The sequence below is a fragment of the Pollachius pollachius genome (genome assembly GCF_949987615.1).
Source record: "Pollachius pollachius genome assembly, chromosome: 2".
Lineage (NCBI taxonomy): Eukaryota > Metazoa > Chordata > Actinopteri > Gadiformes > Gadidae > Pollachius > Pollachius pollachius.
The window spans coordinates 30,653,242-30,669,336 of record NC_136935.1 but is presented as its reverse complement, the minus strand read 5'-3'; the positions used below and the strand labels follow the sequence as shown (position 1 = coordinate 30,669,336).

General features: G+C 45.9%; 1 protein-coding gene across 2 annotated transcripts in view; it reads right to left on the bottom strand.

The window, feature by feature from the left end:
- The window catches only part of septin9b (septin 9b), a 53,976-nt gene that overhangs the window by 35,540 nt on the left and 2,341 nt on the right, over positions 1 to 16,095 (bottom strand). The window contains exons 1-2 of one of the 2 annotated variants that reach the window (XM_079729581.1): positions 11,226 to 11,369; positions 2,520 to 3,245 (exon numbers count right to left, since the gene is read on the bottom strand). In XM_079729581.1, coding sequence (XP_079585707.1) covers positions 2,520 to 3,245; positions 11,226 to 11,280 — 781 coding nt within the window. In that variant the 5' untranslated portion in view covers positions 11,281 to 11,369. Of the gene's footprint in view, positions 1 to 2,519; positions 3,246 to 11,225; positions 11,370 to 16,095 lie in introns of those variants that run through there. The other variant, XM_079729582.1, reaches the window with a different exon arrangement.

Genomic DNA, 16,095 nt, shown 5'->3' with positions numbered 1-16,095 from the left:
TCTGCCTTCCACCAAGGGAGTGGGAACCAGAGGAACTTTTAACAAGGGATTGAGAGGACATGTGGGGTTAGATTTGAATTATAAATAATATCGCTCATACGCACACATGAATAAATGCAAGTTACCACACACACATACACACACACACACACACACACACACACACACACACACACACACACACACGCACACACACACACACACACATTTACCCAGAACAAGTAATAGCAGCCCATGTTTGGGTTAAATCCTGGATTGTTTGCTAAGTGTGTTACCCCCAAATAACAAATCATTTCAGTCTCAACAAAACAGGAAATGTCAACTTCAAATTACCTGATTTAGCTGTAAAGGATATCCATAATTATAGTCCATCATGGAGTCCATTCACTTAATACTTGTCAATGCCGCTAATAGCAAGGTTAACATAGTTATTGATCAATCAGTGATGCTACAATTTTCTCTTTCTCTCACTGAGGTTCAGCAAGACACGTGGAGCACTTTCTTCCCCCGAGAAACAGCTGTCATCATTCTTCCAAGACTGTTGCAAGTAAGAAAACTATGCCTTAAACTGGGTTAGGGGACAAAAATAGGTCCATGAGCCCATATTAAAGGTAGCATCAGTAAAATGAGTAAAGAGGAATGATGGGACCACCATGGAGCAGCATGTTTGAAAACAACAACAGACCTATCAAGTTTTTGTGCACCTTGGACATACAAGCCAGGGCATACACCGACCTGGCAGAATACATTTCTGTGGGTTATATTATGATCTGTCTCCTGGGCAAGATTCAGTTCACAATATTGAGCAAAGATCAGATCTTTCACTTATGGAATCTGAAAGTGGGGATCTTGCTCTGTGTGTGTGTGTGTGTGTGTGTGTGTGTGTGTGTGTGTGTGTGTGTGTGTGTATGTATATGCGTGCTAGCTGGTACGTGGGCGTGTCTATGTGTGTATAGCTCGTGTTGAAATTTAATGCAGGCCATACACGAGTGTGTGTATGCACATATGTGTGCAGGCGCGTGGTTTGGCTCGGAGGCTAATTGAAGCCAAATGGGCACAGGCTGGCATTCAATGACTTCAGCTTCAGCATGCAATGGGAAAAAGTGAAAACGGATGCAAGCAGAGACAATAAGGCCAGCAGACACAAGGCAAGGCGTTGGAGCTCGATGCAGATTTACAACACCTGTTAACAATGCTCATGCAGGGAAAACTACTCACAAACATATGGAATCTATTAACATAATGACAACGACAACAGCTCCGTAAAGAAAATAAAAGGAAAGCACAGATTTATGTTTGAGTCCAGCCGACTTGTTCTGACGAACCCTTGGTGACCCGTTGAACTGTGCTACAATCTATCTGTGAGATCGCAAACGCAAACGCACATTGTTGTAAGACACATTCACACGACCACAATGGAAACTCCTTCACAGCAGCCATGAAAACGGCAGACGAATATCATCACCTGATCGCCAGACCCTCCAACAACATGTCAAGTGATGCCCCACCCAGAGCAGACGGTCTGCCAGCTGTATAGACAGACAGACCTCTGTGGACTAGGTTAACTCCGGCAGCTGATAGACACGCAGACACTGCCGGGCTAGAATCACATAAGCTTCTCCCGTTACCACACCACTTCAGAGACCTGGCACACTTGGAGAGGTCCCGTCACCCTTCACTCTTTGTGAGGGTGAGTTGGGGGGGGGTGGGGGTGGAGGTAGGAAGACGACGATGGAAATACAAGGAGAAAGGAAACACACCAACGAGGTGTTCCGGAAAAACATGTCTGGCCCCTTTCAAAGTTGGCATGAAACCTTTTGGGAACGTTTCTGCACTTGAACTAGCTTAGGGCAAAGTTGTAGTAGATTGAACAGATCAAAAGCAATAATATCCTTTTCTCATAATATTAACTCATACATACATCACAGACATGTTCTAACATCACAGACTCAATTCCATTTGTAGATCAAAGGATTTGATTTATCATGATCGATATGCAAACTGATCTCACACACAGAAAGGGTCCATTAGCAATCACATTCAAAGCCCAAAACGCCAAAAAAAAATATTTTCCCTTTCAACCTAACTCTTATAAAAGCAGCCTATTACAACAAACAAACTGATTCTCTGATCACTGATCATATGACACGTCGAGTTGAGTTTATTTTATATATTTGATCACAATGAACCACATTTAGCTACTAGCCAATATCCATCGGAAGCCTTCAGATAAAAATCCCTGCAACCCTATTAACTTACCATTGTATTGCTATAATATTTATTAATAATGTCATCTGGATTCACCCAATGCCCAACATGCATGTCTCCCAAGGCGCGAGCAAGAGTTCTTGCGAAACCTGGAGCTCGACCGGGAGCAGTTCCAATCCCTGCATGAAGAGGGGAAGGGAACCCTGTACCTCCCGTCTGCCATCGATTCCCTTCTAGCCATTAAGCGAGAGCGCACAAGCCCACAAACAAAAGCACGATGGGGACCGACGTGAGAGTGTTATATAACTTACTGTCGGAGTGGACGGGCGACTTGCGGCCTGCCTGGCTGGGGGAGGAGCAGCGGAAGGTGGTGACGATGGTGTTGTGGTGGGGGTTAGGGTGTGCGGGGTGTGGGGGGTGCGGCTGGTGGTGGCCGTTGTTCTCAGCCGGCGGGGCCCGGGTAACACTGATCTCGGGCTTGCGCGTGTCACTGCCGGGGCCCCGGGCGTGGTGGTTCTGCTCGGGGGTCCGAGCGGAGGAGGGGCCGTTGTTGCTGCCGTTGTTGTTGTGGTTGCTGCCGGTGTCGTTGCGGCGCGTTGCCAAGGGGTCTCCGGGCGAAGCTTTGGCGAAGGTGACCTCCCGCTTGTGGCCCCCGGAGAGGTCGGAGGACTTGGAGTGTCCCAGGACCTCTGGCCGCTTCAGGGTGCTGTTCCCCAGGTAGCGCACCGAGCCCGGGCTGGTGACGTTGTCCAGCTGCTTGTTGCTGCAGGAGGAGGAGGAGGTGATGTCGATGGACAGCTCAGAGCGCCGGGACACCGGCTCGGGGGTCTTGGAGCCCCCGCCGCCCATGATGGAGCGGGGCTGGGTGAGGCTGTGGTTGTTGTTGTTTGAGGCGCTGGAGCTGGCGGTGCCCAGCTCGCGGTAGTAGATACTGGTCGGGGACATGGCGTTGCGGTGGGGGGAGTTGGCGGTCCGGCGGGACCCGGGGGAGTGGGAGGAGGTGTCCACATCCTCCACTTCGAAGGACCTCTTCAGAGCTGTAGCGGAAGAGAGAGAGGGTGAGAACCAAACCGACTCAATCAAGGGTCAGTGGTCCTTCGTGAACCGCGGTCATCAAACACATTCCACCGAGAGGAACTTTAATGCCAAACCACAACATCCTATAACAATGTAATTTTGTTGAACCACATGGTATACAACCAATTAAAGGATTAAATATTGTTTATGGTGAGCAAGAACCCATTTATAAAATATTCATATAAAGTTTGAGTAATTAGGCAGTAAACAAATGTGACTCTCTTCCCAAAACCAAACTTCAATTGTAATGTAGCCAATAAATAAATTGCCTGGGGTTTGAGGTTTGGGAAATTGCTGGAAAATACGTGAAAAGCCCCACCTAGATAGACTCTCAATTTAAAGTTTCTCATGCTGTTTTGTTTTAATTTATATACACAAAAAGCGGTACATCTGTAGTTCCTTTACTTAACTACATATGGGTGGTGTACACAGCTGCAATAATTTTACAAACAAGTTTTGTGCCGTAAAACAAACAATTTCATCCCAACATCAATGTAAATGCCAATGGCAGGGAGTAAGATAATAGTTTAAATGCAAAACCAATCCAAATGTGACTTATAGAGACATCCACAATAAAGCATTTGAAAGTCATGAGAAAAATGCTGATCAAGACAAAGTCACAGAGGGATGAGCTTGTACCAACGGCAGGATGTACAGACGGAAAGTCGTCTTGGAATTGGCTTCCATCTTGGGGAGGTCATGCCAAGGCATTGGCCGTGAGAGAGAAATAATTAAAATGACACACTGCAGTGGTTTAGACCAGCCAACTCGCACACAAGCCAAAGGCCTCTTTCACTGTGAAATTGGATGGCCTATATGTAGTCAGTAAACCAGTGAATCTCAATATAATCTCAATCTGTATGTGTGTTGATATCATCGGAGTGCATGCTAATATAGCCCCAGGCATGGACCATGTGGCTCAAATGGCCTGCATGTAATTCGGCAGCTAGCGGGAACAAAGAACTAAAGACAAAATAAAACATCAAAGCATCACCACAACAAGGCATCGGCCTCTATTGCTAATCTAATTTACCCGTATAAACTGTTTTACCAAAATAGCACCAAGCATAACCCTCCCACGGAAGCTCCTGTCAAACACTAGTTTAAAGTTACCTAGCGTAAACGGCTTAGGCTGCTGTCATATCAGCAGCCTAAGCCACACCATCAGCCACACCATCAGCCGTCTCCCCCTCCGCTCCATGTGTCGGTCCTCATTTACCGCCCAGAGTGTGGTGATACGTGAGGAATAAACCACGACAGGGTGTCCTGTTATTGGAAAATAACGTAGTGTGGCCGCGACGAAGCCGAGGCTGCTTACGCCGCCCAAAAACATTCTTTCCCAATAACGGGACACCCTGCGGTGGTTTGTACAGCTTGTACCACAGCTACCAACGTGATTAAATATTAGTGACTTTCATCAAATCATATTGATTTAGTCAGCTGACTTTCAAATGTTCTTCCGTGGCGCTTTGAGCGTATTGTTTTTGAATTGTCATGGAAACATCTTGTTGATGACTTGTATTGACAGTTTTTAATCAAGTGGCAGCCATGGCACATGGAGGAGATCGGCTTCAGGGCATTCTTCTAGAAAGCCCTCTCTGCCAGATGTAGGATGAGGAGGTGATGCCGGATGAATGGGTCAAACACAGGACAGCCACCAGATGACCAAGGTTCATGTACTGTATAATTATTAGATTAGTTTACTTAGCTTACTTATTATTTAGTTTTGGCCTTAGACTACTGCGGGGCGGCCATTCTATTCCAACCCTCAATGTGCCAAACATGGACTGTTTCCGCTGCAGGTCGCAAAAAAGCTCAAGTAATGGTGGCGCCCATCATGTCAGATGCAGTGCTTCATAATGGATGTGTGTAAACCAACGTGTGTGGTCACGGATGGTACGTCCATATTTATTTCCTTGATGTTGGATTAATGTTTGCGATTAAGTTTATTCAAGAAAGTCGATGTAAAATAAGTTCATTATATGTGTGATGCAGATATGTTAGCTTGGCTGTTCCAATATAGAACTTTTTTGATTGCTGGCTTTATTGAAAAGGCGTGGGCTAAGAAGAATATGTCTCTTTATATTTAGTGTGTTTATTCGGTGCTAGAAGAAATGTATTGTATAGAGTTTTTTGATTGTGTATGTACTACACACTTTGTGTAGTTATATCGGTGTCCTGTAATCCTATGTGGGATGGGCCACTTGTGTGGCATGACACGGAAATAAAAAACATCATTCATTCATTCATTCATATAGTGCTTTGATTCAGACCTGTGTAAAGGTAGTGGTATCTCGTTATTGAAAACGACACCCTAGTAACATTATTGACCAATCAGGATCAAGTATTGATCAAGTAGTTTAAGATTTATAAGTGGACCGTTCAAAGGCTTAAACTACTGTTTGTAGGTAACTTTTTGTTTTCTTGAATGCAGACCGAGATTAAAAAGCTACCATTGGTTGGCCTTATGTGCTGTGCCTGATTGTTGTCTTAAAAGGTGTTAAAATAACAAGCGCACAATTGTGTCCAGTGGAAGAAAACGTTAAACAGAGATTGGGGAGGAATTTCGTCTTTCTGTTCTCACGCCTCCCATTGCTTCTAGTCTGCAATCTCCTCAATAAGCAGTTTGCTATTTTTCCATTTACCAGGGAGTTCACGTAAGAATACATATATTCTTGAAGGTGGATAATTTCCACTAAAGAAACTTTTTGTTCCGTCTTGCTGACAGATGTATTGCTTTGTTGTTGCATACAGTTATAATACAGTAATGATTTGGAAGCTGTGCAGGCCAATAACCGTCCAAACCACAGTGAGCCAGAGGCCAGCCTCCCAGTCCCACTCTTAACCATGCCTCCATTCCTTCATGGGCTGCACGACATCACGATATGCAGTCCAAGGCCGTGGCGGCTCCCTATCTCACGCCAGCTAGTGAAACGGCTACGCCAGAATCTGCAGTCTGCAGACGTCATGATGTTTGAGCGAGGCAGCGGAGTCTGTCTGCGTGAGTGCTCTGTATGGTGAGATACTCGCTTCTAAACCCCTGGGTGGGAGGGCTACAGGAGACTGTTCAACCCTGTTCAACCCTAATATGTCATGGCACATGTTGCTGTCTTCTCTAATGTCTTGGGACGACCGCGGATGTGAGAATGTGAACTTTGCACGGGTGAGAGAGCGGAGGCTGCAGTCAGAGTGAGGACATGCTCAGGAGCACGATCCAATTGGCCATTTGGGGTGGATGTGTGTGTTCTTTTGTTTTTACCGGGGGCGGGGACGTTATATCGAGACATGATAATTTTTTGGTTTGTTTACTCTCATAGGTCACCCGGATGTCAGCTGCCATGACGCAAACCACAGCGCCACGAGCACAGACAAAAACTGATACTGAAAATGGAATAGAGAAAACAGGCCACTAAGGTTTCTAATTAGATTCTCTGTACACAACTAAATACACAATACTTCACCACACACATTGTCTAGTGACAGTCACCAGACCCCTACCTAGTCTTCAGTATTTATGTCTAACATCTATTCTTCTTACCAGTCCAGTGTTTTTTTCGGGGGGGGGCAGACGGAAAATGACAGATTGATGTATTTGATTGATAGGCCACAGTGATAGAAATACAATTATTAATTGATAGTAAAAATAAATATATAATAATAATACAATGCTCAATAGTTTATGATTAATAATTGTAAGCTTTAAAAGACCATAAGACTATTGGAAAACAGGCAGTCGAAACACCCCAGTCTTCACAACTTTGAACACGCACAACCTAAGGAAGATGTCACCGAAGTCGTCGCTTTTGTGCCAGCATTTTATTAAAAAGGATGACCAAACGTATAAGGCATATCTTCTAAAAGCGTTGAGCATACGCTATTTTCCATGTAGTCAGTGATGCTCCGTGAACGGGTTAAGAGCTCAATAGGCTGGAAAGTGAATGTATCAGAATTGGCACCTTAGCACAAATGGCTATAGCATTCATTGAGCCCGTTATATTAAACACAGAACAAAACCTAAAATCGACCTCTGACGTGTGTTATTTACTACGCAGCGCTGTCCGATGTGTTGCTCTGTGACTCGCCTGGTGTGACCTGTTTACATTGAAGCTCTGCCTCTACCGAGAGTGGATGTAGAACCCACTGACTTCCTCCACACTTAGGCCTACCTGATATTTAGGCTAGCAGGTAGAGTGGAGAGCACATGAGTTAATCTAGAGATAACGTATATATTTCAAAACTCCCCCCCATCGACCAATCGATAGGTCAAAGAGTTGGTTGAATTTCAACCAAGATTTTCTGTGGCTGACTACAGCTGTACTCTTTAGCAGTATGTCTGTCTAATGTCAATCTCTCTTGACCAGAGTCTCTCTCTCTCTCTACTCAGCAATCTCTGTCCAGTATCAATAATTTCCCACTGGGGGTCCCTCAGGGGGTGACACGATGGCACAGCATAACAACGCTAAGATAGTCCAGCTGTAGGCTATCTCTGCCCTAGCTTGCATGCTAATGGATGCCCCCATTAGTCTCAGTGTTATCTTTGGAAGGACTCAAGGACGCACCCAGAGCCGACTAGCTCAGCCCAGATAGAAGCCTCTCTATCAGTTGTGAGGGGGAGACGAGTGGAGTACAAAAAAAATCAAAGAAAGAAATAGTGAAAGGAAGTACGATTAAAAGGAAAGAAAGGAAAGTTACAAAAAAACACAAAGAAATGGAAGGAAATGTGTTGTGAAAGAAATATGAAAAAAATAATAATGAAATGCATGAAAGAAATAAACATGAAATAATGAAATAAAGAAAGACATTTAAAGAAGGTAAAATAAAGAAAGAAGGAATAAAACTGCCAAAAAAGATCATTTGGACAAGGGAATGAGAAATGTAGAGAGAGGGAAAGAGGGAGGAGGGCTACAGATGAGAGAAGGAGATAAATGTAGTAACAAAGCACGTAGAGAGTTCACAGCAGCAGCGTCAGAAAGGAAAAAGTGTGTCAACAAAATAGCATACAGAAGCAGGGACCCGTCAATAGGCAGGCCAGGGGCGTACTGTGGTCCGCACAACTATAGCCGAGTATAAAACCAACTTTTCCAGAAACTTCTGATCTTTCTTAAGCCTTTGAATGTGTTCAAGTCATATTTCCAAAACAAATACATTGTGAACATCAAAGAGATAAAGAGGACTTTAAACTCAGTTTGCATTTCTAGTCCTAGTTTTAGCCTGGTCTGACCTTGGTCTGAGGTGTAAGATCAGCCTTGTCTGACCTGGGTAAGATCAGCCTGGTCTGACCTGGGTCTGAGGTGTAAGATCAGCCTGGTCTGACCTGGGTCTGAGGTGTAAGATCAGCCTGGTCTGACCTGGGTAAGATCAGCCTGGTCTGACCTGGGTCTGAGGTGTAAGATCAGCCTGGTCTGACCTGGGTCTGAGGTGTAAGATCAGCCTAGTCTGACCTGGGTAAGATCAGCCTGGTCTGACCTGGGTCTGAGGTGTAAGATCAGCCTGGTCTGACCTGGGTAAGATCAGCCTGGTCTGAGCTGGGACTGAAAGGTCAGATCAGCCTGGTCTGACCTGGGTCTGAAAGATCAGATTAAAATTCATTATCATATCAAAAATACTAAGTATATTGCAGCAATTTAATGGAATTCAGTTTAAAAAGTATGGTACTAAAAGCAAAACTCAAGATCCAATTTGTGCAAAACATCTAAATAGGTTACCAAGCCCAAAGCCACTTGCCAAATACATTTACTCAGAGACAGAAGCTCCGGCTGGGCTCTGCTTCGTATTATAACCAAATCCCTTCCGTAGGTATGTTAAAAGTTTACCCAAATTGTCCTTACACAGCCTTGAACCCCCATCTCATCTCATCTCATAATTACAGCCCAGAGCAATAAGGAAATCGATCAAGATCTCCCAACTATTCAGCCTTAGCAGTGTAACATACACAACCTCTTTGGCCCACTGAACCTTTTCTATATGCATGTCTGAGTGGAGCTTGTGTCAACAGCGGGAGAAAGTAGAAAATCCTTGCGGTCCAAGGAGGATAAATAAAACAAAACCCCATTTGACATGGGCAAGGCCAAACAAAAAAGTGCTAGAATTACACTGTGGGATATTCTGCTTGGTCAGTCAGAAAGGCGTAATGCTAGGCTGTTAAAAAGCTGTGGTGCTGGTGGATGCCAGCTGAATGGGCAGGGGCTGATTCATGTGGAGGAACCGTGCGGAGGATCACAGTTTCAGATTTATTGCGTGGTTCCCTCTCTCTCTCTCTCTCTTTCTCTGTCTCTCTCTCTCTCGTGTCAACTGTTTTCATTCATTGGGGCGAGATGGTTGGGTCCTTAGCAGGTAAAGTAGCAGAGACTATGATGGCAACATCTACGCCCAAGGGTTCATTTCAGAGTGCATGGACCTGAACGGAAAATTATTTCCCTGACACACACTCGAACACATATATCAATACACACACACACACACACACACACACACACACACACACACACGCACGCACGCACGCACACACGCACACACGCACACACACACACACACACACACACGCACGCACGCACACACACACACACAAATACATTCACACTAAGCTAAGCTGAAGTGCTTGTCTCGGTGCTGTCTAGGACTACCACTTGGCAGGTCCAACACAACCCTGTCCTCGCCTGTCCAAACTCCCATCAGCCAATTGTTAGCTATACAAATCCCGTGCAGACCGCATACTGACTGATTTACACCCTTGGCCATCAAGAATCGAAAAGAATCGCTTGAGTTACAAGGAAACAGCATTTACTGCACACACACACACTTTACACACTGTTGGGAGTTGTGCTGTAATGTGTAATAGAGGTCGGACACAGGTGAAGGAGGTGTTTGTGGGGAAGGGGGAAGGGAGGAAGGTAGGAGGAAGCCGAGGGAGGGAGGGGGGGGGGGGGGGGGGGTGGAGGTGTTGAAGGGAATATTTATTTGAAACAGTCGCACTGGAAGTATTGGCCCCTCGCCGACATGACAGCGTGATCTGTTGGCACGTGGGCAAGCCGTGAAGTCACTACAGGCGGCGGAAAATGAGAATCATTTGCGGGATTACATGGAGCACATGACACACCTGTAAGAGATTCCAAAAGGTATTTCCTATATTTTTTATTAAATGCACAGGCTGCTTAAAAATGTTTTATCTCTAAGGAGTATAGAGAACAGTAAAAAGTTGAATATATGTTAAGGTCATATGGTTAATGTGCCTCCTTACGCAGACACAATCACACACACTCACCTGTCACAACCACATAGCTAATTTGATAAACACTACCTTTTAGCCAAGGGCTGACAACTTTACACACACACACACACACACACACACCTTGGCCTCAAACTGGATCTATCCATGCTATGACCTCTCCTTTATGTTAGTTCCCTTCAACCACTGTGTATTTCCTAGCACACACGTGATCCTAAGCATTCTGTGAAAGCACCGTTTGATATCTGAGTGGACAAACCAGCTGGAGGAAGAGTGCACTGGGAAGGCAAGAGAAACAGGAAGTGATGTCAGAAGGTCCGATGAAAAGACAACACATAGCAGAAGGAGCAGGAGGAGGAGTAGAAGGAAGAGGAAGGAAAGACAATGCCATCTCAAAACAAAAGATAAACATAACTTGCTGTGCGCGTGTGTGTGTGTGTGTGTGTTTGTGTGTGTGTGTGTGCGTGCGCGCGTGTGTGTGTGTTTGATTGTGAGTGTGACTGTGTGTGATAACAAGGTAACCCAAAAGAAATGGTTAACAAAATGACACACCATGTCAACATAATCTTGTCACATCATTGTTTCAAATAATTAGTAACGTGTCCAACTATCCAAAAGGACTTGTTGAGGCAGCGTCAGGACAGCACGTTACACAAGTCATTACCAATCTCAAATTCGACAAAGACAAACTTAAATTCAAGAACAAACTACCAACCTTGAAAGTCAGATACAATTCCTTCCAAGTGTGGACTGAGCCCGATATCAGACATATTGGATTAAGTCCACGTCTCTCTGTTGATTCTTTAAGATTCAAATGACAAACTGTGGAGCGTGCAGGGCAGCTCTGTTACAGTCCTGACTTCCTACTTCTCTTTATCACTGCATTCAGACTTTAGAGACAGGATGAAACAAGCCACCTCCTATCTTCTCCTCCTCCTCCCTCTTCCTCCTCCTCCTTCTCCCTCTCCTCCTCATTCTCCCTCCTCCTCATCTTCCTCCTCCCCATCGTCCCTTCCCCTTAGCAAGCTCCCCATCACTCTGTCCCTTTCCTCTGTAGCGATAAGCACATGCATGCCTGAACTTGCAAGTGTGTTTGTGTCCCAGTGTCTGCAGACAAGCATAGGAGTTTTAAACACACACAAATAGATAGGCACGATCACATGGAGGCAAAGACACACACTTTCACAACAGAGAAATAAACAGACATGCTCACACAGATGTGCAATGCTCATCATACATACACAAACAAAGGCAGAAACTCTCACAAACACACACACATGCATAGAACTCGGCATACACGAAAACCATTTCCAACTAAAGGGTGTATCAAGTACTATTTTCTCTCTTAATCTGATTGTGTCTGACAGCGCACGTGAACAGCGAGTCTCTTATGCCCAGTTAACCTGCAATCAAGCCCCCATACAAATGCTCCATTACCAGGCCAGGGCCTGGGGCCTGAAAATGGCCCTCAGAAAGGAATTCTCATTCCACTAAAAGCTAACAAGAGCTGACCTCCACTTAGGAGAGTCAAAGCCAGCGCAGAGATTTCACTCAGTTAATACTTTTTAGTCCACGGTTTGCAGAGCAAACAACGTCGTCCACAACTTCCCATGGCATGATAATTGGTGTGCATTCACATCACTAGACAGCGGTACAATGTTAAAAAAACAACAACCAAGAAAAGCAGAAACCTGAAAAGCCTTCTTTGGGGGACGATGACATGATGTCTATAGATTTTGGCCTTTGGGGCCGCCAGAGAAGGGAGTCGCGCACCGACTCGTCCACAGTGGATCAGTATTAGCAGGAGAGGGGGAAACGTCTTCCAGACAGGGTAAGCTAATACAGCTCTGGAGGAGTGCGACTACAGGAGCTTGCGTTTGATGTGAGACTTGGGTTACACTTCCCTCACTTCTCTCGCGCTTGAGAAATCCTGTTGCTCATTTAGCGACTGTTGCTCTTGTATTGCTGAGTGCAGTTGGAGAGGGTGTTGAAGAAATAATGTAAAGTGGTAAAACATTGGGGCCGCGGTTGTAAGTTGTCCACTGGATGGTAGGGAAATAGAATGGTGCTGTAGTGATTGTTATCGGCCAATCTTTCAGCAGGGGGCTCCTCATGGACCAAGTGTTTCAGATGCCATCGCTGTAATTATTGACGCATTTTTCCAAGTGGCGGTTTCCTGTGTGCAACCAGACATGACGTGACAGGAAATTAACTTAATGCCGACTTCTATTCTTGGGTTAGTATGTAAACTCCCACTGGAAATGGTTTAAGATGACCAGAATATTGTGAGAAAGACCCAGTAGCATACAGGAAGCTGTCATCGCCTCAAATAAAATGTAACCAGGAGATAAAGATTACAGAGGTTAAGAGACTTTTTAAAGCTGTTGGGGGCGTCTAGGGTGTACTTGTTTACTACAATGTGCAATTAAAGGGTTTTCAGGATTTTTATGGAACAAGATACAAAAACAGCAGAGTGCCTCATTGCTCAGAGTAGCATAAACAAATGCACCCATCACATCCATGTCCATTTCTACCTAAGGAGTACCGGGCGTCATTTATATCACACACATCTCAAAATCATTTTTGTAACACATCAAAACATTCAACACGATCCAGATAAATAACACCATCCACACCGTGTGTAGTAAGAATAGATGTTAAAAAGTGCTCAAAGCATAGGTTGAGTATATTGAACTCCCATTGCTCAGCCTATTGGCAGTCACCTCTCTGTTTCCACGTGCACTAACAGCGCACGGTATGTTCGTCCCTGCCGGCGGAGGTAGGATACCGTTGGCCTGTGTGTGTTTTATAGAGTGTGTGTCGGGGAAGGGGCGAGCCCCGTCAGAATGAACAGCCACATTCTGTCGGACCCGAGCACAGCCCCGGACCCACCTGCTGCCCCCCCTCCCAAACCCTGACCCCGACACCTGGGAGGTGCGCGGGACATTGTGCCCTTTATGACGTGGTGGTCTGGTTACCAACAGTATGAACCCACTGGGAGGTGTGCGGGGATGGGGAGCAGGGCAAGCGGCCGACCCAAAGGTCCGCCCTGAATGTTGGCCATGCACTAATTAAACACATGCCCCGCGATGTACCCCACCCCAAACACACACCAACATTCACACGCACACACGGAAGGGCACGGATCAACACCCGTAAACGCGCACGCACACAAAAAAACACACACACACAAGCACACATGCACGCACACGCGCAAACATTCGCACACATGTACATGCACACACACCCACACACAAGCGCACGCATGCACACACGTAAACGTGCATACACACAAACACACACATACACGCACGCACGTACACACACACACACACACACACACACACAAACACACACACACACACACACACAAACCTTCTTGTTATGTGTTGTATAACAAGAGCCTGTGTGGAGGAGGTTATCTCGTATGGATCTCAGGCATGCTGACAGCTGCCCCTAGGTGTGTGTGTGTGTGTGTGTGTGTGTGTGTGTGTGTGCGTGTGTGTGTGTGCGTGCGTGTGTGTGTGTGTATGGGTGAGTGGGTGTGCGCGTGCGTGCGTGCACATCCCTAAGTATTCATGCGTAAGTGTCCAAACACCTCACTTCCCTCTCTGCGTCCCTCTGCTCCTTCACATTAGCAGTCGACCAATACAGTGGAGCATATCCATAATAACAGTGCTCCCATCCATCGTCAGCTGTAGATCTGCTTTTCTAGGACACGTGCATTCACGCTTTGGGCCTGCTTAGTCCGCTCACATATAGAGCAGGGTGTGTGGCCCGGGGTGCCCCTGGGATAGCCCTGGTGTGGGGGCACTATAAACCATAAAGCCCCGCGTCCCGCACTCTTCATTAAAGCCAAACACCGGCCCTCCCCTCACCCCCTCTACCCACCCCACCCAGTGTGTATTTACCTAAACATGGAGACAGGCTCAGGAGGAGAACACTCAGCCAGAGGAGGACACTCCAAAACAACATCTGGTGCAGCGTGCGTACTGTTTGTGTATGCGTCTGTGTGTGTGTGGCTTTGTGTGTTCTCTTGGCTATGAGGATACCCGGTACACATATGAATGTGCTTTACTGATCTGACTTTTAACTGGAACGTGTATGTGCAGTCATTTAGGTCTGTGTGTGTGTGTGTGTGTGTGTGTGTGCGTGTGTGTGTGTGTGTGTGTGTGCGTGCGCGTGTGTGCGTGTGTGTGTGCGTGTGTGGGGGTGTGTGCGTGTGTGCGTGTGTGTGTGTGTGTGTGTGTGTGGGGGTGTGTGTGTGTGGGTGTGTGTCTGTGTATGTATGTGTGTGTGCGCACGTGTTTGTATCTGTACCTGTAAAACGATGTTGTAAATACAGTGCTGCAGAGCCAGGAAGTAGCAGGCAGGTAACCAGCAGAGCAGGACCCAGCATTGACAGACAGATGGCTGTGTTTGCTTTGTACTCTGTTTACACTAACAGCTGACACTTTGTACACATGTCATCTCATTAGAGGTAGGAGATAGACGGTAATTACAATCACACACTATAAAGAAACACCAAAACTTCACTCACTGTCCACTTTGCTTGTTGTCCTCAGACCTCTATTTCTGTTCTTCTCCCTCTACTTCTTCTTCCTATTATTATCATAATCCAACTGCTACCGACGCAAAACACAACGTGAGCATTTCCACATCGTTGATTGGCTGAGGTAAAGTCGATTAATGTACTTTTCCTCTACGTGGTTTCTGCAAGCCTATAATAACATTGAGGCACATTGAAAGGCTTTTCTGTGCGGCCAGCACAGGACCAACATGAAAACAACACAACCACAAACACTAATCTGCAGGCACCGACCCCAAGCCGGCCCTTTCTCTCTCGTCTGTGTTATTTATACTCACTGGCTGCTATGGGTTGGGACTCAAACATATAGACCTCTGGTTTTGGGATCTGAGTCCCTAAAGCATTTGTAGTGATAATGTCACATTAAATCCTCATCACTCTGGACCAGGCTTCATAACACAAGACCTACTAGAAGTTCAACTCAGCTTTGGATAAGTAGTAAGTGCATGTGCTCTTATGAGACTTGAATGATCTTATTCTGGATTTGACCTCACCAACTTGGTCCTATGTGAGCAAGCCGGTATCCAGAGGGGAACAATAGCAAAAGGATGTGTTCCATGTGCTGAAGAGAAGCTTCCTGGGGCGGGGCGGTGCCTTATAATGTAGCTGTCAAAAGCCCCCGCTGGGAACAGAGGGCGGGGCGGCCCTCCCCTCCACCACAAATAATGTCAAACAATACAGAGGCTGCTGGGGGCAAATGAATGGAGCTGTTGACTCATACAGGATATCCTGTTGGCTGCCATCACAGGACAGGAAGGAAGGCCGATTTCCTTTATTTCTCTCACTCAGAGTTCATGCCATGTGTGTTTCTGTGTGTGTGTGTGTGTGTGTGTGTGTGTGTGTGTGTGTGTGTGTGTGTGTGTTTTGTGTGCACTTGCTATACTTTGGAAAGGTGGATATATCAGCAAATTGTATTTTGTGCATCAACAGAATGTGGCCCAGGGGGTATGCATAAACTGCACAACACATACCTTGTCCGCTCAAAGAAAAAGCTCAA